Source organism: Strongylocentrotus purpuratus, unplaced genomic scaffold (genome assembly GCF_000002235.5).
Source record: "Strongylocentrotus purpuratus isolate Spur 01 unplaced genomic scaffold, Spur_5.0 spur5_scaffold_10, whole genome shotgun sequence".
In the NCBI taxonomy this organism is placed as follows: domain Eukaryota; kingdom Metazoa; phylum Echinodermata; class Echinoidea; order Camarodonta; family Strongylocentrotidae; genus Strongylocentrotus; species Strongylocentrotus purpuratus.
The window spans coordinates 24,346,975-24,371,284 of NW_022145595.1; the positions used below are offsets into that span (position 1 = coordinate 24,346,975).

At 39.4% G+C, this 24,310-nt stretch overlaps 1 protein-coding gene across 1 annotated transcript in view; it reads left to right on the forward strand.

The window, feature by feature from the left end:
• The first annotated feature begins 9,918 nt into the window (after positions 1-9,918).
• LOC754171 (prosaposin) overlaps positions 9,919-24,310 on the forward strand; it is a 43,466-nt gene continuing 29,074 nt past the window's right edge. The window contains exons 1-4 of the mRNA XM_030979182.1: positions 9,919-10,107; positions 11,438-11,580; positions 19,528-19,602; positions 20,170-20,289. Of these exons, the coding sequence (XP_030835042.1) occupies positions 10,068-10,107; positions 11,438-11,580; positions 19,528-19,602; positions 20,170-20,289 (378 nt within the window). The 5' untranslated portion in view covers positions 9,919-10,067. The remainder of the gene's footprint in view (positions 10,108-11,437; positions 11,581-19,527; positions 19,603-20,169; positions 20,290-24,310) is intronic.

The window sequence follows — 24,310 nt, forward strand, 5'->3', positions numbered from 1 at the left end:
CTGAACCTTGGAGGACACACCAATACTTAGCCTATATGCTTGATGATCAACCTTTTCTGATCGATTCCACCACGCCTCTTTCATAATGCAATCGCATGACCATAACTGGTCTTTATCTTTAAGTGATTCGCACGCTTCGCTTACTCACCACCGCCCCCAAAATAAGAATCTAGCTACGTGCCTGCAGCAGTTAAATATATAGCTCAAGCCCGTACAAGCTTTTAAGGAGGGGGGGGGGAGGGGTTCTTATTGGGTTGCCACTTTGAGCCAGAGGTGATAGTGAATCATTGCGAGGGGTGTAAAGAGCACTTAATTTTTTTTTCGTGAGAAAAAGTTTATCCGCGAATTAGCCGGCGAAAAGGCGGGGGGGGGGTGGTGGGGGAGGTGGTGGTGAGCACTAATTTGTACGGGTGTAGCTACGATGTTGACTAAGTTAACGAAATAAATCTTAATATATTTATGTTGTCGAGGAAAATGACCATGTGCCCATATCGCAAGTAGGCCTACTATACAGTGCGTCCGAGAAAAAACGAAACCGAGAATTAATCACAATTATAATTAATAAATAACACATATTTGTAAAGCATAGATCCTCCTCTTTCATTTGATGTAACTCATATGATGCATATTTCACGCGCGAGTGATTAAAAACAAATTGAAGAGAGGGTACCAAAAAGTCATTTGGCGGGCGTTATTGCACATTTCTAGAAAATTTATTTTCTGCCCTTTCATACGACACCTCAATCAGGAATAACAAAGTTCTGTTTGTTTAAATTAATGCTTGCATTTCCATAATTTGATGAAACGAATTAGTTTTTACTGGTTGCCTGCCATAGCAACGAGCAGACTTGACAAAAGACTTAACTACGTTTCGTTGACAATCAGCCATGCACAAAGAGGACGAAAGAGCCCCCAGAAGCTTAGGGGTTTTGGGCATTAAATTTCCATCAGATTAGCATCCAGTGGACCGCCTTAGGGCCCTAGATGGGGTCCAGGGAGGGCAAAGCCACCGGATGTTCAGGGGTCTTGTTATGCCGACATGTTTTGATCGAGTTATGAAATAAAATTATTTGAATTTAATTGAATTGAATGACAATACGCATTCGAAGACTCGAATCATATCACTTCCCCAAAACGACAGAACATAACTTTAGTGTCGATTTGATATTCGCAGAGAAATTTATTTTAATTGTTAAAGATAACCAGATAGAATGATTAAAAAAAAAAATTATCGGCTGCCATCAAAGCTGAATCACGAGACACACTGAGCTTAAATGTGCTAAATATTACTTTGATATGTATACAAAAATCATATTTTCCGTGCGCGTCTCAAATGTCTGACGGACAATCTGTGCGGAAGAGGTCACGCACCAATAGTCCGCCTGCCGCACCGAATGTCCGTACTCTAGTCCACACGTATACATATTCAATACAAGTATAATTATACTTAATGAATGAAACGACTGGATAACCCATATTCAGCTTTGCCAGCTAGCTAGGGATGACACTACAGGTCTTCCCGGCGCGGATCCAGGGGGTGGGGGGGGGGGCGAGAGGGCCTTGACCCCCAACCGCCAACAAAAAATGAAGAGAGAGAGACAGAAGGTAAAGCGGAGAGTAAGGGAAAGGAAGAAGAGGAAGAAGAAAAGAAAAGGGGAAAAGAAGGTGATCGGGGGGCGAAAGGCCTTTGGCAGGCTGTTGCCCCCCCCCCCCCCAGCAAAAAGAAAGAGAGAAGGAAGAAAAGGTAAAGGAAAAAGAGGAGATAAAAGGAAGGAAAGAAAAAAGAGGGATATCAGTTGCAGTTTTCCCGCGAACAAGTTGGGGATCGGGGGGGGGGGGGGCGGCAAATGGCCCTTGCCTCCCCCTTCTACAGCAAACTTAAAAGAGAGAGAAAGAAAAAGAAGGAAAAGGGAAAGAAAAGAAAGGTACGGGAGATCAATTGTGTTTTTTCCCTCCCCTCTACCCTCCCCTGGCCCCTCAGCAAACAAAAAGAGAGAAAGAGAGAGAGAAGGAGAGAAAAGAAGGGAAAGGAAAAGAAGAGAGAAGAGGAAAGGAAGAAGAAAGGGAAAAGGGGAAAAGAAGGAGATCGGGGGGGGGGGGTCGAAAGGGCCTTGCCGCCCATGCTGTTGCCTCCCCCCGCAAAACAAGAGAGAAGGAAGGAAAGGGAAAGAACCAAAAGAAGAAAAGAAAAGAAGGGATATCAGTTGCAATTTTCATGCACACAAGATGTGAATCGCGGAGAAAGGCCTTTGCCTCTGCCCCCCCCCCCCCCGACCACCCCCCCCCCTCCCCGCCAAAAAAAAAAAGAGAGAAAGAAGGGAAAGGGAAAGAGGAGAGCTAAAATGGAACACAAAAGAGGAAGAAGTAAAGAAAAGGGTAAAAAGAAGCAGAGATCAGTTGCAATTAATCCCACCAACATCATGTGGATCGGGGGAGGGGGCGAAAGGCCCCTGCCTCCCTCACCAAACTTAAATGAGAGAGAGAGAGAGAGAGAGAGAGAAGTAATGGAAAGGAAAGGGGGAAAAAGAGGAAGAAGAAAGGTAGGGGAGATCAGTTGCAATTTTTCCCGATGTGTACCCCTCCCCCCCCCCCCCTCAGCAAAGAGAGAGAGAGAGAGAGAGAGAGAGAAAGGGAAAGAGGAGAGAAAGGGAAGAAAACAAAGAGGAAGAAAAGAAAAGGGGGAAAAGAATTAGGGAAGATCAGTTGCGATTTTCATTCGTTCTTCTATCATCATTGTACAACTATCGTACAAATCGTATTGTACAAATGTATTTATATATTCATTTATTTATTCCTGTTTGATAATAAAAATATGAATATAAACTCATAACAGCAACAAAATTAAATGCAGCAGGAAACTATCTTGCTGGCAGCAAGAAGCGCAAAAATGATCATGCGAAGGCTAAATTGTTATGCGCAAATGGTCATTTTCGTCGACGACATAAATATACAAATTATTTCGTCAACTTAGTTAGCATCATAGCTATATATTTAAACGCAGGTGCGTAGCTAGGATCTTATTTTAGGGAGGGGCGGTATTGAGCGAGTGAATCACTTAAAGAGCGCGCGTGGGGGAGGGGATGGGTGAAAGGCCTCCCGCGCGAAGCGCGGTAACTTAGACGTTTCATTAAATTATTATGAAAAGAAGACGATTTGTTGTACCGTTCTCGACTCTTAATCCTTGTCTGAATTCAGTTTCCCCATCCCACCCGCGAAGTGCGGGAGCTTCAACGATTCATTAAATTATTAGAAAAAGAAGACTATTCATTGTACCGACTCTAAATCATTGTCTGAATTTTCAAAAATGTTTCTTTGTCCGATAAAAAGTCACAGCTCGAAGGGGAAAAAATTGCTGGCCGACCGACATAACAAAAATCCCACCGACTTCAACCCCACACCCCCCCCCTTTAGCGACGCCCCTGAATGTAGAGTGGCCTGAGCGGGTAGGCACAGGGCGTGGTTCTAAACCTACAGAGACACTTCGATGAAGACATCCTTATTTCATGATTGCGTGTGTTGAACTGCCCTGGACTTTACAACTTTAAACCTCCAGGGTTTATTTTGCATATATAGGTATTTATCAAATATCATAGGTAGCAAATAAAGGATGACTAAAAGAGGAATGAAAACAAACAGATAGGAAAAGATAATCGAGCATAATGATGTGCACCAATCTATAATGATAATGATAACCGAGCCCGGCCAAAATATGGGGGGGGGGGGCTCAATGATATCCGAGCCTCTCACAAAATATCGGGGGGCTCCGTGATGTTATCCGAGCCCCACAAAAAACAATTGGGTGATATCTGAGCCCCACAAACATATGGGAGGGGGGGGGGGGCTCAAAGATATCTGAGCCCCACCAAAATATGGGGGGGGGGGCGGGGGGCGCTCAATGATATCAGAGTCCCGCCAAAATATTTGGGGGTTTCAATGATAATTATCTGAGATCCACCAAATATATTTTTGGGGGTCAATGGTATGCGAGATCCGATGTCTGAGCCCCCCCCCCTCCTCCCCAAATAAATATTAATAAAATGTTTATATTTGAATGGTAAGCCTGTAGATTATAGAATATAGAATGCCTAGAATATAATGATTGGGGAGGAGGTGGGGGGTAATGATATCCGAGCCCCGCAATAAGTATCGGGGGCGGCTCAATGATATCTGAGCACCGCTTAAATATTGGGGGCTCAATGGTATCTTAGCCCCTAAGGACTCAATGATATCTAAGCCCCACCGACAAATTGCGGGGCTCAATGATATCTGAGCCCCCCAAGCCCCCCCGGTCCCTAAGCCTTTGTACAGGTCATTGAAGTCTACTTTTTGAGACTTAAAGGGATTGGGTAACTTTGTCTCAGGTTCTGAAACAAAATCCTGGAATGATAGTAAGGGCTAGTTCTGACCGGAAAACGACCCAAATATCGGATTATGGCTAGCTGCCCCAGGGCCTTGTCCTATATACGGATCAGGGAAACAATACTTGTCAGGTCCTGTGGAACGGCGGGCTTGGGGGCTCAAGCCCCCCCCCCCCCCACACTTTTGAAAAAGTATATTAAAGATAATTAAATAGAAAGAAATAGAAAAGAAAGTATGCTCATGTGACCGTAATTAAATGCCCATACCCCTGAGCTTCCGGGGGCTCTGCCCCCTTGATCCCACCTTGTGCCCTAAGGCTGGCCCCTGGATGCTCATCTGACCGTAATTTTAATGCCTAAAACCCCTGCGCTTCCGGGGGCTCCGCCCCTTGGACCATAACGCCAATTATTGACCTGCTAGTGTCATGAATAAGGTATTAAAATATGCTCATCTGACCGTAATTAAATGCCCCTACCCCTGAGCATCCGCCAATTTGTGCTACGCTCTACCTTATCTTAAATACTCTAGCCTCCCCAACTCACTTTCAACCACATTTTCAATCACTTTTATTTCCCTGGATCACGAGTATATACTTATGGTGGCCCTGAAGGGACATCGCGAATAGACTAAATCGTGAAAAATATGCGATAAAATTCACGATATCGTCAATTTTATCGCATATTTTTCACGAAGAAATTCACGAAATTGACGATATCGTGAACTTTATCGTGAACTTTTCACGATGAAATTGACGATATCGTGAATTTTATCGTGAAAAGTTCACGATATAAAGTTCACGATATCGTCAATTTTATCGTGTACTCTATCGTGTACTCTATCGTGTACTCTCCTAACGGGCGCTTCGTAAACAAAACCAGCCCTAGCTGGGGGAGACAGAGAGAAGGAAAAAAGGGAAAGGGAAAGAGAAGATAAAAGGAAAGAAAGAATAATAAGAAGAAAAGAGGGAAACGGGGGGGGGGCGAAGGGCTCTTGCCTCCTCCTCACTCCCCCCCCCCGCCAAAAAATAAATAAGGAGAGAGAGAAGGGAAAGGGAAAGGGAAAGAAAATATAAAAGGAAAGAAAGAAGAGGAAGAAGGAAAGAGGGAAACGGGGGAAGGGCGAAAGGCTCTTACCTCCCCCCCCCCGCCAAAAAAATAAATAGAGAGAGAGAGAGAGAGAGAGAGAGAGAGAAGGGAAAGGGAAAGAAAGAAGAGGAATAAGAGGGAAACAGGGGAAGGGCGAAGGGCTCTTGCCTCCTCCCCCCCCCCCCCGCCAAAAATAAATAAGAGAGAGAAGGGAAAGGGAAGAAAATATAAAAGGAAAGAAAGAAGAGGAATAAGAAGGAAAGAGGGAAACGGGGGAAGGGCGAAGGGCTCTTGCCTCCTCCCTCCCCACCCCCCGCCAAAAAAATAAATAAGAGATAGAGAGAGAAGGGAAAGGGAAAGGGAAAGAGAAGATAAAAGGAAAGAAAGAAGAGGAAGAAGAAGAAGAAAAGAGGGAAACGGGGGCGAAGGGCTCTTGCATCCCCCGCCCAAAAAATAAATAAGAGAGAGAGAGAGAGAAGGAAAAGGGAAAGAGAATAAAAAAGGAAAGGAAGAAGAATAAGAAGAAAAGAGGGGCTCTTGCCTCCTCCCCCCTCCAGCGCCAACAAATAAATAGGAGAGAGAGAGAGAGAGAGATAGAGAGAAGGGAAAGGGAAAGGGAAAGAAAATATAAAAGGAAAGAAAGAAGAAGAAGACGGAAAGAGGGAAACGGGGGAAGGGCGAAAGGCTCTTACCTCCCCCTCCCCCCTCCCGCCATAAAGGGAAAGAGAAGGGAGAGGGAAAGAAAATATAAAAGGAAAGAAAGAAGAGGAAAAAGAATAAGAAAAGAGGGAAACAGGGGCGAAGGGCTCTTGCCTCCTTTCTTTTCTTTCTTTTCCTTTCTTTCCTATTCTCCCTCTTTTTCGTTTTTCTCTTTCTTTCTTCTCTTTCCCTTTTCTTCTCTCTCTCTCTCTTATTTATTTTTTGGCGGGGGGCGGGGGGACGAGGCAAAAGCCCCCGTTTCCCTCTTTTCTTCTTCTTCCTCTTCTTTCTTTCCTTTTATCTTCTCTTTCCCTTTCCTTTTTTCCTTCTCTCTGTCTCCCCCAGCTAGGGCTGGTTTTGTTTACGAAGCGCCCGTCAGGAGAGTACACGATAGAGTACACGATAGAGTACACGATAAAATTGACGATATCGTGAACTTTATATCGTGAACTTTTCACGATAAAATTCACGATATCGTCAATTTCATCGTGAAAAGTTCACGATAAAGTTCACGATATCGTCAATTTCGTGAATTTCTTCGTGAAAAATATGCGATAAAATTGACGATATCGTGAATTTTATCGCATATTTTTCACGATTTAGTCTATTCGCGATGTCCCTTCAGGGCCACCATATATACTAGTAGTGTGTCGGTTAAAGAACGAAGCCACGTACAAAAGTATAATCGATTACAACAGTTGTGGGGCCGATATTCATAGAATAAAGGTTTTAAATAAAATATTCACTTCTACTTTCAAAAGGACTGGCCCATTTGCTTTAAAAAAATTGTAGAGAGTTATTATTATGTAATATCTAGAAAAAATGTTTACCACATGATTTACCGAGTTGCTTCCTTTTATCAAATATACACGTAAAACAAAATGAGGACAGACTGTGCGGATAGCAAACCGCACGGATCGTCCCTCGGACGATCCGTGCGAGTCACGGACGATCGATGCGAGCAGAAAACCCGCATGTTATGTCCGACGGACAAACGAAACTGGTAGGACAAACGGTGCGGTCACACCGGCTCGTAACAAAGAAAAAGATCTACCTGTATCGACCTTACACACCGGACTTATGCTGAAACGGGGGGGGGGGGGGGGGGAGGGGATGCTGCATGGAACACGCATCCAGGCGCGGATCCAGGGGGTGGCCGAGCGGGCCTTGGCCCCCCCCCCCCCTCCCCCAAAAAAAAAAAAAAAAAAAAAAGAGAGAAGAAAGGAAAAGAAGGGAGAAAGGGAAAAAGGAGAAAAAGGGAAAGAAAGAAGAGGAAGAAGAAAAGAAAAGGGGGAAGAAGGAGATCGGGGGGGGGGGGGCCGAAAGGGCCTTGCCTCCCAGGCTGTTAACCCCCCCCCCCCCCCCAATCAAAAAAAAATAAGAGAGAAGGAAGGAAAGGTAAAGAAAAAGGGAAAAGAGGAGATACTGGCGTACTGATAGGGGGGGGGGTGCTTGGGGGAAATCAAATTCAAACGTGGTTTATTTCTAATTCCACAACGGTGGATTACAAATACTGCTGAAATGACATAATTCCCGAATTTTTCCTCACTTTTTAGTAAATTATACGTTTGTATGTGTTTGTTGGAAAATGACAAATTCCTAAATTTACAACCAGGCAAAAAATATGATTCTTGAGATTCCTACATGTCAGGGCCCGAGGTACGGCGGTGATCGAGAGCCTCGAGCCCCCCCCCCACTTTCTTGAAAAAGTATTTTAGAGAGAAATCAAATAGAATGAGAGTAAGAAAGTAAGAATAGTTAACTGCCAGTGTTAACAAAATAATGGGGCATCAAAATATGCTCATCTGACCGTGATTAAATGCCTAAAACCCATAAGCTTCCGGGGGGTTTGCCCCTGGATTCCATTTAGGGCCCTACGGCGGACCCTTAGATGATCATCTGACGGTAATTTAATACCTAAAACCCCTGATTTGTTTGGGGCTCCGCCCCTTGGACCCCACGCCAAATAGTGACTTGCCAGTGTCACAAAATAATAAGGTATACACAAAAATATGCTCATCTGACCTAATTAAACGCCTAAAACCCCTGAGCTTCCGGGGCCGACTCCGCCGCCTCGACCCCACCAGGGGCCCTAAGGCGGGCCCCTGAATGCTTATCTGACCGTAATTTATTGCCTTAAACCCCTGAGCTTGCGGGGTCGGACAAGGTATCAAGATGTGTTTATCTGACCGCAGGCGCGTAGCCAGGGGGGGGGGGGGGGTTGGGGGCGGTCCCCCCCAATCGGAAGAGGACGTAGGAAGAAAAAGGAGCATACAAAGAACATATTTGATATTCAGACAAGGATTAAGAGTAAAAGAACGGTACAACGCTTCGTTTTCTTTCTCTAATAATACTACGTCAAAGCCTCGCGCAGGAGGGGAGGTGGGAAGGGGGGGGGGGGGGGACTGAATTCAGACAAGCATTCAGAGGCGAGAACGGTATTACGAATCTTTAATGATTTAATGAAAGGTAAAAGCTTCTGCGCTTCGCGCGGAAAAGGGGGGGGGGGAACTGAAATCAGACGAGGATAAAGAGTCGAGAACGGTACAACGAATCGTCTTCTTCTCTAATGATTTAATGAAACGTAAAAGCTTCCGCGCTTCGCGCAGGAGGGGGAGGGGGGGGGGGACTGAATTTAGACAAGGATTGAGAGTCTAAAACAGTACAACGAATCGTCTTCTTTATCTAATGATTTAATGAAACGTAAAAGCTTCCGCGCTTCGCGCGGGAGGGGGGGGGGGTGGAACTGAATTCAAACGAGGATTAAGTGTCGAGAACGGTACAACGAATCGTCTTCTTTCTTTAATTGTTTAATAAAACGTCAAAGCTTCCGCGCTTTGCGCGGGAGGGGGGGGGGGAACTGAAATCAGACGAGGATAAAGGGTCGAGAACGTTACAACGAATCGTCTTCTTTCTTTAATAGTTTATTAAAACGTCAAAGCTTCCGCGCTTCGCGCAGGAGGGGGGAGGGGGGGGGGGGGACTGAATTTAGACAAGGATTATAAGAGTCGAGAACGGTACAACGAATCGTCTTCTTTCTCTAATAATATAATGAAACGTCAAAGCCTGGGAGGGGAAACTCGCCCCCCCCCCTTGCACCGACCCCCCCCCCCGCATTACGTCACTGTTGGTCACCATAACGCACCAATATTTGGCTCGCATAATTTCAAATTTGGGCCCCCCCCCCCCCCCCCCCCCCCCTAAGAAATCCTGGATCCGCGCCTGCACGCATCATGGGGCCGGGGCCGGGGCGGGATCAAATTATGAACAAAAAAGGGGTCATTTCAATGAGTCAAATTACTGATTGGTTATCGCTGTGGTCAACAAGAAGTCAAAGCATTAATAATATTAACGAAAGAAGAAGAAAAAGTTCACCACAGACTGATCATGGGTCACAAAAGCTAGGCCCACGCATTCGAAACAAATACCTAGCTAGCTAGCCACCGAATCATGTGACGCTTTTCATACAGGCTACTTCCGAAAACTACTGCCCCTGATGTTATGCTTGATACGATTGGCCGCTTACGCGATTCTACAATATTGATACATGGCATATAATCCATTTTAAAAATCTAAATTAACACAAAATTGTGCAATTAAATCTATAAAAATTATCATATATACTAAGGCGATGAGAAAATGAATTTAAGTATTCATATTGTTTCTAATATCTCAGTACTTTACAGCATGACGATAAAAAGCCTTGGCCAATCAGAAATGTTGTCATATTGCTACGCGCGACCCTCATGTGCACGTGATATGCCTATCATCTATCCAAAACAATGTCAGTGTATTTTATACTGATTATTAGCGAGTGACAGAAAGAAGAGCCTGCAATATTGTTTTGTTTCATAACTACACAATCACTGAGGGCTTTGTCATTTACTTTGTTAATCAATTGACGGAAGGTTCAACACAAGGAAGATGAACACCCTTGTTATATTTGCGGCATTATTTGCTGCCGGTGAGTAACTATCAAATACTTTGAGGATAAGATTGAGAAAAATGTTGCGGAGAAGTGTCTGTTGCACACGGGGAACTCTCGGGGCAAGGGCTTACCATGGGTCGGGCGTTCGTACTTGGTGCTAGTTAGTTCTCAGTATCACGATCACTGCACTCGGCCTCGCGATCCGCGATAGGCAAATATGATTAGATCTCGCCTTTGATCTTAATTTAAAAAAAGTTAAGGCCTCGACAAACATGCGTAATAGCTTTGTGCAAACAACATATAATGTTATTTAGCTCTAATAATTAACAATAGGTCTAGACCCTAGATCTATAGTATATTGTTTTATTTATCAATAATTTCCGTTTGGGCCTTGCCCTTGGGCTTGGCATTTCTTTTGAGTTTTGAGAATTTGACATTTTGTCGTTTCATTTTTTTGTTGTTGAAAATAGATAAGACTGCATTCATTCCTCAAAGGTTTGCCCAGATTACAGTTTTTATTAATAGCACATGTTGTAGACTCTATTATTATTAAGGAAAGAAAGAAATGAAGAATAATTATGAAAAAATATTTTCTAGACAGTGAGTAGATCTAGATTCTAGACTAGAGTCTAGTCTATCATAAAAGTTTCAAATTCAAAGTAAAATTAAAAATAGAGACTTAAAGGTTTTTTATAGTTTTTTTTTTTTAGCCTTTAGAGAATTGTTTCACAAAAACCTTCAGTGTCATGATACAAGTTAGTCAAACTTGTTTGACTGTTTTGTAAAATGATGCTGTGGAGTGATGTTTTTTTATAACACAGAGTTCCCAACTTGTAATGTTACCAAGAGTTAGATCTAATTATCTTCATTTCATAACATTCCAAAATTGAAATGTTGATGTCTGGTTGAAAAACAGCGAAAAATTGTGTGATCTGTTTCTAGTTTTTTGATCAGCTTTCAATCAATCTTTTGTTTACCTAGCCAGAAGATTTTTTTAAATTTATAAAATACACCCTTTCATGGTTGTCGGTTAAGGCTGCCATTTTAATTTGCGTGTAAACATTGTGTCATCAATGTTTTCAGATGCGCATGTATTGTTGCGTCAATACCTGCGCTGTGTGCTCACATCATACTGACATGGCCGCCATTTTAATTTATGAGTAAACAACTTTGTTTGCTCTTTAATTAAAATGGCGCCCATGTCTGCGCATGCGCACTTTTGTAACCGTGAAAGGGTGTATTAAAGAAACAAACTTATCTCTCTGTTTATTACTTTGATATCCTTATCCCAAGCACAACTTACATTGTGATTATTATGTTCCTGTATATAATAAGTTTATTTATTCATTCATTCTTTGCCTTTCAGCTAGTGCAATAAACCCTGCAGCGATCTACAGATCACAATGCAGTGAAGGTGCCTCCTACTGGTGCCGAAGTGCTTCGCATGCAGACGAATGTGGGGCCGTAGAGTACTGTATCCAAAACTCCTGGAAGGGCAAACTCGTTCAAGTAAGTACAATATAACCCACTCCAGCAAAGCATAGAGAGTCAATGCTAATGCGTATTGACCTCTAGCGCTGCACTACATGTACGTGCTAAGAGGCTGCAATTGCACACATGAATAGTCAATACACACAAATGCACACAATAAATACGATGCAGCTGATCGGAAAGTTGAAAGGAGACTCACGATTTGAATTTTTAAATTACTTTTTCTAACATCAATAAGTTGAACAATTGTATTTTACTGCTATTTAGGTGTCATCAATTTTCACTAAAGTACCAATGTCGAGTGAAACAGTCAAGTTTTGTACAGTGGTGTTTGAAATGTTGAGAATTAATAGAACAGCTTTTAACACACAGCCAGGATAGTAATGCAGCTATGTGTGCAATAACCCTGTAACCGATGATCAGATCGGGGCTGATCGTCGGCCGATCAGGTGAAATCGGATAATAAATTCTGATCGCCGAGCAATGAAAATGATTGGAAAATTAATGGTAAACAAAAAAAGGTGAAAAAAAAATGCCCAAAATGTTCCAAGTTTGGGGCTATCAAATACTAAAAGAAAAAGCATCGCTAGGAATATTTTGTCATTTGGAGTTGTTGTAGACCATGTTTGTTGATTTTAAGTGTTTTTTCATGACTTTGAAATTAATAATATTAGTCTAAGAGAAGAGGTAAAACATGCGAGCCGCCATTTTAATGTAGGCACCCATTTTTGTCCATTGTCATTATAATCCAAGATGGTTTTGGAGGTATTTAATATCATTTTCAGCATTTTTTTTCTTCTTATGATCTTTTTTTCAATTTTTGACATTTGATGGCATGAATACTGTAGTTTTAAACATGACCTACAACAACTTCAAATGAGAGAAATTATCCAAGGTATGAGTGAATTTAGGTATTAGAGAGCTCAAAATTTAAAGTACATGTACAACAGTAAAAAAAAGAAAAAAAAAAGATACTTTTTGCCAATACCAATCCAGGGTGTGAGGGTGTCACTCTGATCTTCCTATCCGATCAAAGCCCCAACTTACAGGGTTAATTAAAAGTATTCAGGATTTTTCTAGTGCTTAACAAAAGGTGCTTATACCAAGCATGGAAGGCTTCAGAAAAAAAAAATAATATAATTTTCCCTGACAAGGGAAATAAAAATGGTGATAAATTTATGTTAATGCATACATGTTAAACCAACACAATTGCAATGGTCCTTTCACTCACTTTGGACCAAGCGTTTACAAACTTCTGTTGAAAAGTAGTTTAATCATATTGAGTATTTTTAAACCACCTTTTGTCTTATACATGTAATAGTGTATCCCTGTCTGGTGCTCAAAAGATTTTGAATAAATTAAATTGATGATGATATTCACCATATCCAGGGTTCAACCATGTGGTTGCCCTATTGCCCCTGTCTGGCAGCTAAATGGTACCTGCAGTTTATTTTGCTCAATTACTGAATCATTACTGTCAGTATACATTACCGGTACATACTGATATCTCCTCTTTTTTTCTTTCAAGGGTGTTTGTGTATGTCTAGTGTAAATAATAATAATAATAATAATAATAATACATGTAGCTAGTTCTTATATAGCGCTTTTCAAGACCGAAGGCCCTCTCAAAGCGCTTTACAGATGTGTACATGTACGTGTGTGTGATACACAAATCCAAAATGTGTGTAGACTTTGCCTTGCTTATAACAAAGTTCAAATAAATTATCACCAAATGACACTCCAAATGACACTCCAGATGACTGCTACATGTATGATTCCATTAGAGTATTTTTTAGTCATTAAAAAACACCCCAATATTTTGTTACTGTGTAGTAAAAAAAACAAACTGTTTTTTATGTTTTCTTGTTTTGCTATGATGAGTACTGGTACAATAATATGTGTAGCATGCACTAAGTAGATAATCCAATATCTACCATTCCACTGGTTGGTTTTTTTTGTATCCACCCCCTTTGTTATCTTTCAAGTTGTGATTTGTTTAGAACTGTGATAACCTCCAGTGATCTTTTATTTTTAGTTTTTTACCCTTGTTTACTTATTTATTTCAAGTGGATGTCATTGATTTAATCAGTTAAATAATCAACATTTATCATACATACATGTATGTTATCAGCAGATTACGGTACTGTGCCTCCAGAGTCAGATATCTTCCAATTAACAAACATGGTTTTGATATTGGGACGGGTAAAAGAAGAGAATCTGGTAGACTGGAAAATATAGAGTTGAGTAGTTTAAAGATGGAAGAATTCAGGCTTAAAGATAAAGTTGAGTTCTGGTCTTGTGATTGCATTCTGAAAGAAACGGTGTGGAATCAATCAGAAAAAGTTGATCATGTAGTATGTAAGTATTGGTGTGTACTGCAAGGTTCTGGAAACTTGATAAAAGTAACAAGCAATGTTGTACACAGAAATATAGGGTTGATTTTTTGAAAGGAGGTTCCTTGTTATGGGGAATCCCATATTGGCAGCAGTCCCCTGTCTTGTTCTCAAATTACCTCAAGAAAAATTCCCTGTGTTCAATTCTTGTGTCGGTCTGTCATGAGAGGAGAAATCAGGAAATGGCAAAACAAAAATTATCCACAATGTAATATGGGTTAAGATCTGTCCTATCATTACAATGACATATTACATTACATATTTTGGGGAAAAACTCCTTGATTATAAAGGGATTGTGTAAAATGTTGTTTGAATTCATTCAATTCTCTCTTAATTTGCCAATTTGAATGGACATCCATACACGTGAAGAAGAAATGAATACAATAATGTAATATTTCTATAAGTATGATATTACATACATGTACAGTACATGTCATACATGTACATCATACATGTACATGTATGTATTTAATTAGTGATGTGGCAGCTCAAATCACTTATAAATCCCTGAAACTACACTGTAGTTGAGAAGATTCTAACTAAGCTTTTCTTCTTTGATCCACAATATACAAAGGGAAGTCATTAAAATCTTGAATCTCTAAATAAAAGATCATATTCCCGGTACACCCTGTACCACCTCCATGTAATCTCTCTTGTATGCAGTATTAGCCCCTGGGAACCACTGGCATGGGTCTGTTTGATGTAAATCGCTGGAGATGTTCACATGATTCTAGCATAAGCAAGAGATTTGAAGAGAATTTATGAAATATATATACACTGTATGTTCAAGCCCTTGGAAATTGGCACTATTTCAGTCAGGTTCTAGAAGCATTACATGTATATGGCTGAACAAATATGTAATAGAGCCTTAGACAAAGAATCATTCTCAATTTTGTTGTTGTAATCTAGGGTCATTTTCGTAATGTGATCGAGCCAACACATGCTCGGAACCAGGGCTCAAATTAATTTTTTGTCCACGGGGGCTCTTCCCCCCAACAAAGAGCCCCCGTGAGCCTTCTCACGGGGGCTCTTTTAGTACTGACGGGGGCGTTATTTTATACAAATATCCATTGAATTGGTACCTATGATACTCCTATTTGCTATTTCATCATTATCATTTCAATCAGCATTTTCCCTCTTACAAATTTACAAGCTACATAGCTGTTACTGGCCTGTGTATATAATATATAACGCTTTTTTAATAAATGAGTTTCTATCTAAAAAGAATATCTTGATTCCTCAGCAGTGTGGTTTCCGTAAGCACTTCTCCACACAAATGGGTGTGTTTAATTTATTAAGTAATATCATATAAGCTATTGATGGAAACAAGTATTGTTTGGGGATATTCTTAGATCTAAAGGCGTTTGATACTATTGACCATGGCATCCTCCTCAGGAAACTTGAGCATTATGGAATACGTGGTGTAGCATTGTCTTGGTTCCAAAGCTATTTGTTTGACAGGACACAACTTGTTGTGGTGAATGGTACTAATTCTCAACTTGCTTCTATTAAATATGGTGTACCTCAGGGTTCTGTTCTTGGTCCCCTGTTGTTTCTGATCTATATAAATGATATACAGTAATACACTCATCAACATTATTCTCATACTCACTTTTTGCTGATGATACCAGCTTGCTGTTGGCTGATAAGAAGGCTGAAGATTTATTACTAATTGCGAATCAAGAGATTCAGAAACTGTATGCATGGTATTGTTGTAATAAGTTATTGTTGAATGTTCAAAAGACCAAATGTGTTATTTTTCGCTCCAAGGGTAAAAAGCTTCCAGATGGCATTACTTTTATTAATGTTGGAGGCCATGATGTTGCGCTTAGTGAAAATGTTCAGTTCTTAGTTTTAAACATGGATGAGCATTTATCTTGGAGAAATCATTTAGATGCTGTATGCACAAAGTTGTCCCGTAGTGTAGGTGTCATTTTTAGATTAAAATTTATTTTACCTGAAAGAGTGCTGATAACATTATATAATAGTATTATTCTTCCTTATTTGACATATTGTAATGTTGCTTGGGGAAACACTTTTAAGTCATATCTTGATAAGTTGAGAGTATGGCAGAAGAAGGCAATACGGCTTATTACTAATTCTTATTATAGACATCCAAGTTCTCCATTGTTCCTTCGACTAAGAATGTTACCACTAAGTGGACTTGTGTCGTTCAATTGCATATTGTTTATGTTTAATCTTAAGTCTATGCCTCATGAATGTACGTTAAAAGATTTATTCTGTCAGAACTCGCAAATTCATAACACGTCAAAGGTGTCTTATTCGACAGCCTTTCGCAAGAACAAATGTCACTCTGACCTCTTTCCATATCTCTTGCATTTAAGAATGGAACAGTCTGCCTGATGATATAAAAAATAGTACAACTTTTTCTAGGTTTAGAAGTTTATCTAAAACGTACCTGCTTGAAAGACTGACATAGTTTTTATTTGCATCCTAGTAATTTCTTATTCTGAAATGCTTTTTGACCACTAAGGACCTACTCGTCAGTGTGTTTGCTGTATATGGGCGTGTGTGTGTGCGTGTGTGTGTGCGTATGTGTGTGTGAGAGTATTTGTATGTTCTATATTCTGTAGCTTAGTATTTTCATCCATTATATAATCATACGTAACATTCTTTTTACTGTAAATGTATGTATTTTGTTGACACTAGGGCCCCGCTCACAAGCTTAGCTTCTAAAGAGGTCCTAAAACCATTCAGTTTATGATGTAATCAAGTTAGAATATGTTGATTGATGTACTATTACCAGTCTCTTTTTTGTGTAACAGATTATATCATGCTTTGTATGGTTTTGAATAAAATGAACTGAACTGAACTGAACTGATATATACGCATACAACACTGATCTTTATGATGTGTTACGTGACATATCTTCTTCTCCCCTTGCAAACGAGAAAGAAAACAAGGTCATTAAAAGGGATTAAGCGACAAATAATGATTGTGATTCAAATTGATGCGAATATTTGTTTGAATAAGCACTGCTATTCACCCGAATCTTCTTTGTAAAAACAACTTTTATAAATCTCAGCCATGCTTACTGAGTTGAGACGTTCCATTCAATGTAAAATACTCATTAAAGAATACACTTCTCCTAATCTGAAAGTGATCTTACAACACAGTGGCAGATTTACATGGCTGAGATTTGTAAAAGGCGTTTTTACAAAGAAGATTCTGGTGAAAAGCATTGCTTATTCAAAAAAATCCTTGCATCAATTTGAATCACAATGATTATTTGTCACATGATCCTTTTATTAAATAACCTTGTTGTCTTTGTTTTTGCAGGGGGAGAAGAAGCTATGTCACATTAAGAAATCATAAAGACCAGTTGTATTATGCGTATATGATACCAGAACAAATGTTGATTATCAGAATGTCATTTTGGAATACCTCTATACAAATACCACATTGTCTTTAGCCCGTATCAGTATTAGTATGATCCAATATAAAGCTATTATTCTTTATTTAATTCAGTATAATGCTTTTCCTCAAAAATAGTTTTGCTATATTTTTAGGGTTGAGATGCTAAGAAATGGTTTCAAATGTACATTACACGAACCCTGAACCATTGCAAAATGATGGTGTTTCTCTCTCTCTCTCTCTCTTTATTTTAATCATGCATTATCAACTACATACATGTATAAAGCAGCAACCAAAAACTTAGGGTTATCTGAGATAGGTGAAAGTAAGAGTTAAAAAGGAAGTCATGCTAAAACGGCGCTTCACTCCCCCCCCCTGAAAAAAATAAAATAGATTAGTAGTCCTCGTCTCCAGGATCCCCCCCCCCCCCCCCCGCTTTAATATCACATTTTCACTTGGCAGCCCAAGGGGGCCGGGGGGTGGGGGGTTGGAGGAGGGGGTTAAACCCCCTATGGGTTTAACCCATAGTTTTGCTATATTTTTAGGGTTGAGACGCTAAGAAATGGTTTCAAATGTACATTACACGAACCCTGAACCATTGCAAAATGATGGTGGTTCTCTCTCTCTCTCTCTTTATTTTAATCATGCATTATCAACTACATATAAAGCAGCAACCAAAAACTTAGGGTTATCTGAGATAGGTGAAAGTAAGAGTTAACAAGAAAGTCATGCTAAAACGGCGCTTCACTCCCCCCCCCCCTGAAAAAAATAAAATAGATTAGTAGTCATCCTCTCCAGGATCCCCCCCCCCCCCCCGCTTTAATATCACATTTTCACTTGGCAGCCCAAGGGGGCCGGGGGGTGGGGGGTTGGAGGAGGGGGTTAAACCCCCTAACCCCCAAACCCCCCCACCCCCCCCCCCCCCACCCCCACCCCCCCCCCCCCCCCCCCCCCCCCCCCCCCCCCGTAGATCTGCCCATGTTACCATATCATTCCACGACATCTTGGTCTTCCTCTTCTTCTCAATAGGGACTTTTAGATTTGCGTGGACGTGGACGTGTTACGTCCTTTTAAGGCACTGGCAGTCACATGTGACGTCCTTTTAAGCACTGACACTGCCTTAAAAGGAGGTCACATGTTGCAGTCCACGTTCTCATTGTGCAAAACTAAAAGTCCCTAATATTGATTTACTGGTCGAGGTTCATTATTTGCTGGTCATTTGAAATCACTAGATTTCAGCGGGTTAACGCTTTCACAACAAAAAAACTTCTCCATGACCATGTGTCTGCCCTTGCGCGATCACCTCCAGCTCCAGCAGACATTGCGCGGCAGCGTGCATACGTACCGCTACTAACGGCGCAGTAGGCCTATAACCACTGCTGACGGCGGCACTGCAGTTGCGAGCTGAATCGGTAATAATAGGCCTACTCATAAAACGAGAAATCTTGCACGCTAATCTAAGTTCCGTTTCATTGGTTTAAGGTTTGAAAATTGAAACTCAATATTGTGTTAAAGTTATAACAGAAAAGATAATCTTTATTTTATAATTCCACGGGGGCGATTTTTAATTTTGCAATCGCCCCCGTGAGCAACCTGACAGGGGCGATTATGTAGCTCACGGGGGCGAATCGCCCACCGCCCCCGTGTATTTTGAGCGCTGCTCGGAACAAATGAGGTTATTGATCTTTATTTCCAGTTGTTAGGTTTTTAAGATAATAATTAACAAGCAGGAACTAAAACAATGAAAAAGAAACAACTATCAATGCGTTTGAGGTTTAGGCAGCACATACTGTATGCACACAAATAGGTTGACATACATTATAGGCAGGATACAACAAAAATAACCTTTGTACATTTTGTGTGTATAGTATTGTAAAAATGCACCAGCAAAATTCTACATATGTACATGTACTGTTAACATCTAAATTATCCATAATCCCTGTAAATTTGATGTTTTTTTGTTTTTTTGTAACTCAAGAATAAAAGGTGGACTGGTTGAATTAGGGATTTGTTGAATATTTTTAGATGAAAACTTTAATATGTCACATTCTCAAGTAAGCGGGACAAATCAATTGTTATATACCGGTACTAAGAAAGTACTAGACTTGGTAAGGGTATGAATAATTTAGTTGTTAACTGTTTAAAGTGGTGTGTTAACACTGACAGACATTTTTTTTTCTTTTTTTCTCTCGTCTAGGAATCATCAACATGCTCAGACTGTGAAGCTTTCATCAACGCAGTACACAACGTGCTGGAGCAGACATCTATTCAGGTGAATTTTAACTTTTAACTCTAACTTTCCTGTAATCCTCATAAAATGTCAAAATCCTTGTCATCATTTAGAATGTTTTTTTATACCATTTTCAGTTCACCAATTCTAAATAAGTCGGTAGAGGAAGGGGATAAGATATAACTTGATTGGGTGTAAGAAAACTAAAATAAAGAACTACATTGTACTGTACACTGTAGATGCATGAGAAGAAAGGCCAAACATTTGTCTGGTTTTGTTGTGTGACAATAACGCCTTTGACACCAGGAATATTTAGAAAGAGAAGAAGCCTTAAATTCCTTAAATTGGCAATACATTGAAAGGTTCAAAATACAAATCACTGTTTTTCTATTAAAATTTACATTTAAAAACTATTTGGCATAGTCAACACCCATTTACACTTTTTTTCAGAGACATTACATTTTGTATTTATAGAACAAGGTAGTCAATAAAAGAAAACTATAATCATTGCCAAATTGAAATTAAAATTTGATCGATCAGTTCATAAAATGTCTTGCCTACAAAGGGTTTAACATGAGCTGTATTGTCTGAATGTTTTCCATCCAACAGACTGAAATCATTGATGGAGCCAAGCAGGCCTGCGTCGTGATGGACAGTCTCTCTGGGCTCTGTCAGACTCTTGTGGAGACCCTCGGAGCTGAAGTCCTGCAGAAATTGGTCACCGAATTGGTAAGAGGAGGAGGAAAAGTTGGTCAGAGCCATACAAAATAACGTTGTTCAGAGCCATATGAGATAAAGAGAGAGTAAGAGAAAGGCAGAGAGAGAGAGAGAGAGAGAAGGAGAAGGGAGGGAGAGAGAGAGAAATGTGTAGAAAGGGTGAGAGAGGGAGAGATAGAGAGAAAAGGAAAGAGAGAATTCAATTTTTAAAAAAGGGGAGAAAGATAAAGAGAACATGAAATTGAAATTAAGAAATTGAAAAAGAGTATTTGTTGTCCATTTGGAAATTTGTGTTTCACTGGTAAAAATTTACAAAGATCATTTAACAAAAAAAAAAACAACAAAAAAATTATCATGATCATAGACAGTTACAGTCAGGCTGGTTACAGTAATGGTTAACGAAATTCATAACAGCTTAAGTTGAATAAGTTAATTGAAATAGAGAGGAGGGGGAGGGTAGGAGCAAAATAGAGAACAGGGTAGAGAGAACGGCGTTAAGGTTCACTCTTAGACCATTCAAATGTAAACTAATTAACAAAAAGTTACTGGAAATATCATACTCTGAAAAGTGCAACATATTTGCACATAGAGGATTGGAGACCATATATGTTAGGAACTTGTGTCATGGAGACAAACTTAGTGTTTTAGATTCTTATCATCACTCATTCATCAGAACTATTATTTTCTACCAAAATTATTTAGCATAAATGTGTATATTGTACTGTATGTCTATCATTTCCCTTGTACATTGTTCTTAGCTCTGATTTTCTTTTGATTCAGCTACAGTGTAGATTCATTTACTTCCATTACTAGAACTTGGTTAATCTTTAAAACTTTTTCTGCAGCATTTGTTCTTGACCGCAATCATGTGTTTTAGTAATGGTTCCTTACTTCCTGACCAATCTTCTGTTTTGTTAGTGTGTGATGATTATGATGTATTTTTAATTTCTTATCCAATCAAGGATTTCCTTTTGACTCTTCTATGATGCCATGTAAAAGGCTAAAGTGAAACTTGACGTATTGTTTGTTTGTTTGTACACTTTTTTTTTTCTTCTTCACTTTGTTCATAGCTTTTTAATGATAAAGTCATGGTCATCCCTGGAAATTCATCTAATCTGTGTATGGTCCAATTTGTTGTATTGATATTTTTGGTTCCTCCTCCTACATGTACAGTGTACATTATGTATTTGCATAATTTAGGCTACTTCAAAATCCTGAACCCTTTGATGTGTCATGAACATAAAGGGCCATATTCTGCTTTTTATTCAAACCTGAAGCTGGGTTTCGGCCTCTGTTAAACATGATTTTTGACCTAGGGTCGGGTTCAACTGGAATAGTAGAATACGAACCAAAGACAATTTTTATTTGTAAACCGTATGGAGATGATACATGTATGTACATTTACTTTCAAGGAGCCTAACATTTTGAATAACTACATACACTGTACATACACATTAATTAATAATCTACCCATCCAACATGTCATGCACTGATCTAATTAAAGTATGTGACCCAAGGGAGAAGGAACTTATGAGAACAAAAGAAATCAATGATATGTTTTATTTAGACTTAGTGATCTCGTATTTCAAATTTTTCAAACATTCATAACTTCCTTACTATTGGTCCAAATCATTTCAAACCTGTTGCCATTCTGTTTCTGTTACTTTTCTGCTTTCATACAAATCGACTTACAGTATTACAAGGGTTGAATTGTCCTTTAATACCTACCCTGGTGTCAAATCCCGCTCTTCAATAGCATGGCTGGAACAAGATTAAACCAAGGAGCCGATGAGTTTTTTAACCTCTAAACCTATTAAGAGATATTGAGGGATTTCTCTCATGTGACGTAAGAAGAATTTACTTGAAATACAAATCTATAGCGGGATAGAAAAGGGACTGAAAGCCTATCTGCACTAGTTTGGCCAGGAGGGATTAGACCACCCTGCCTGGTCACTGACAAGTGGTTATCTCATCAAATCAGCTCTCCATAACATACATGTAAGAAAAAGGGGACCAACGGATACCAATAGGCATTGTATGCTGTATAGAGGGCGCAAGTAGCTGCAAGTAGTACAGTCCCACTTTAAGAATGGTCCTTTGGCCAGTTTATAATGTTTAAGCTAGGTCCTCTGATTATTGTAGCCAATGATTATAATTGTTCTAATTATTATGAACAATGAAACCAATTTAGTCGGTCGTAATTGATAAACACTATCAAATTTATTACTTATAATTGCATTTCTTGTGTTACTTTGACATAGAAACCTTGTGCAGCTTTGTTTATTACAGTTATGGAAAATAACATGAACAATTAATTGCAAAGATAATGGGATTTTATAGATTGTGATACCATTTATACTGGGTATCATCTTCGATAAAAACCACAACTCCCATTTGCACATAGTGACCTGTGTTTAAGCACAAGATGTCACTTGTCAGGCCTACAAGTATCTGGATTTCCTTATCTTTCTGTGCCCATTACTCGACCACTATACATTTTATACCGAAATTGTTGGACATATATGTATGTCATTTATTTGTAATGTTGAACATTCAGTGTAAGTTTCATTGGATTCTGTGAGGATTTATTTTCTATATGTACCAGAACTCAAGTTTATCTTTAAAGGTACTATGTCCCATTTGCAGGCCAAAAAAATGAAAGGGTTAAATTCCAACGGCATTTGAAAGATAATACTAATTTAGAACTTTCCTATAAAAAAAGGGGGCCTTAAAATGTCTGAAAATGGGAAAATAAAGACTATTAGGTGTTGAATCGACTTCAGAGCTATAGAGCCAGTAAGTAATAGTCTGATTTTTAGACCATTGTACCGAATGGTCGTACGTTTTATGCTGCGCAAAGATTCAATCAGTCTAATTTTGGTCATTACAAGAAGTGGGTTATTGATGTAGACAAATGCTCATGTACCCTTTACAGCTCATTTTATGTATGCTATTACCAAAAAAGAAAAAAAGCCAGTCAGTCACTCAATAGTGTCTGGCAGTGAAGTCTCGCAAGTTAACGGGTTTCCTTGCATAATTTGAATATTAGGACACTGCTAACATTTAAATTTCACAGATAGGACATACATGACATATTCATAATTCTTGCAAAGTTCTACAGAACTTGATGTTGGCTGCAAAAGGGACATACAGTATCTTTAAGATTACATTTACATTGTTTACAATTGTAAGACGAAAGTAATAGCATCAAGATCACAAAAAAGCCAGCACAGTCTTGTGAAATACAGAAACTTCCTGATACCAGTTAATAGTGTTAAAACGAGGCCCTTAAATTATCGTAGCCGATCATTATAATCATTATAATTATTATGAACAATGAAACCAATGCAGAGTCAGTCATAATCGGTAAACACTATCAAATTTATTACTCATAATTGCTTTGAAATATTAACCTTGGCTAACTTTGTTTATAACAGTTATGGAAAATACCATGAAGAATTAATTGACAAGATAATGGGATTTTCAAGATTGTAATATCATTTATACATTGCTTACTGATATTAGGACACCCATTATCACTTTAAGAGAGCAAGTACTGTACATTGTTTACAATTGTAAGACGAAAGTAATTGAACATCAAGTTTCAGATCGCATGAAAGGCAACACAGTCTTGTGAAATACAGAAACTTCCTAATACCATTTTAACCCATTGCTTACTGGAACCTGGTGGTCCCTGTGGTAAGTCTATGGGAATTAGATAATTCAGTAGTCAACGGGTTAATCTCTTTAAGATCATTTACTTTTGATTGTCAGGATGACTATCGGGTTTAAGTTCAGTTTCGTATAATTGTCCAAATATTTTCTTCCATTTATTCTTGTCAAGAGGAGACAAACATGTCACTTTTGGTTGCAATTCTTTATTCAAAAAGCTATGTCTTACAAAGTACATGTACATGTTTGTACATATGTACTTCCATTTCCTTGTTTAAAGAGAAGGTTGAGTTCTGGGGAGAGGTGAAAAATGTGAGCATTTTCATTGTTATTATGCAAGTGTGGAAGAACATGAGAGAGA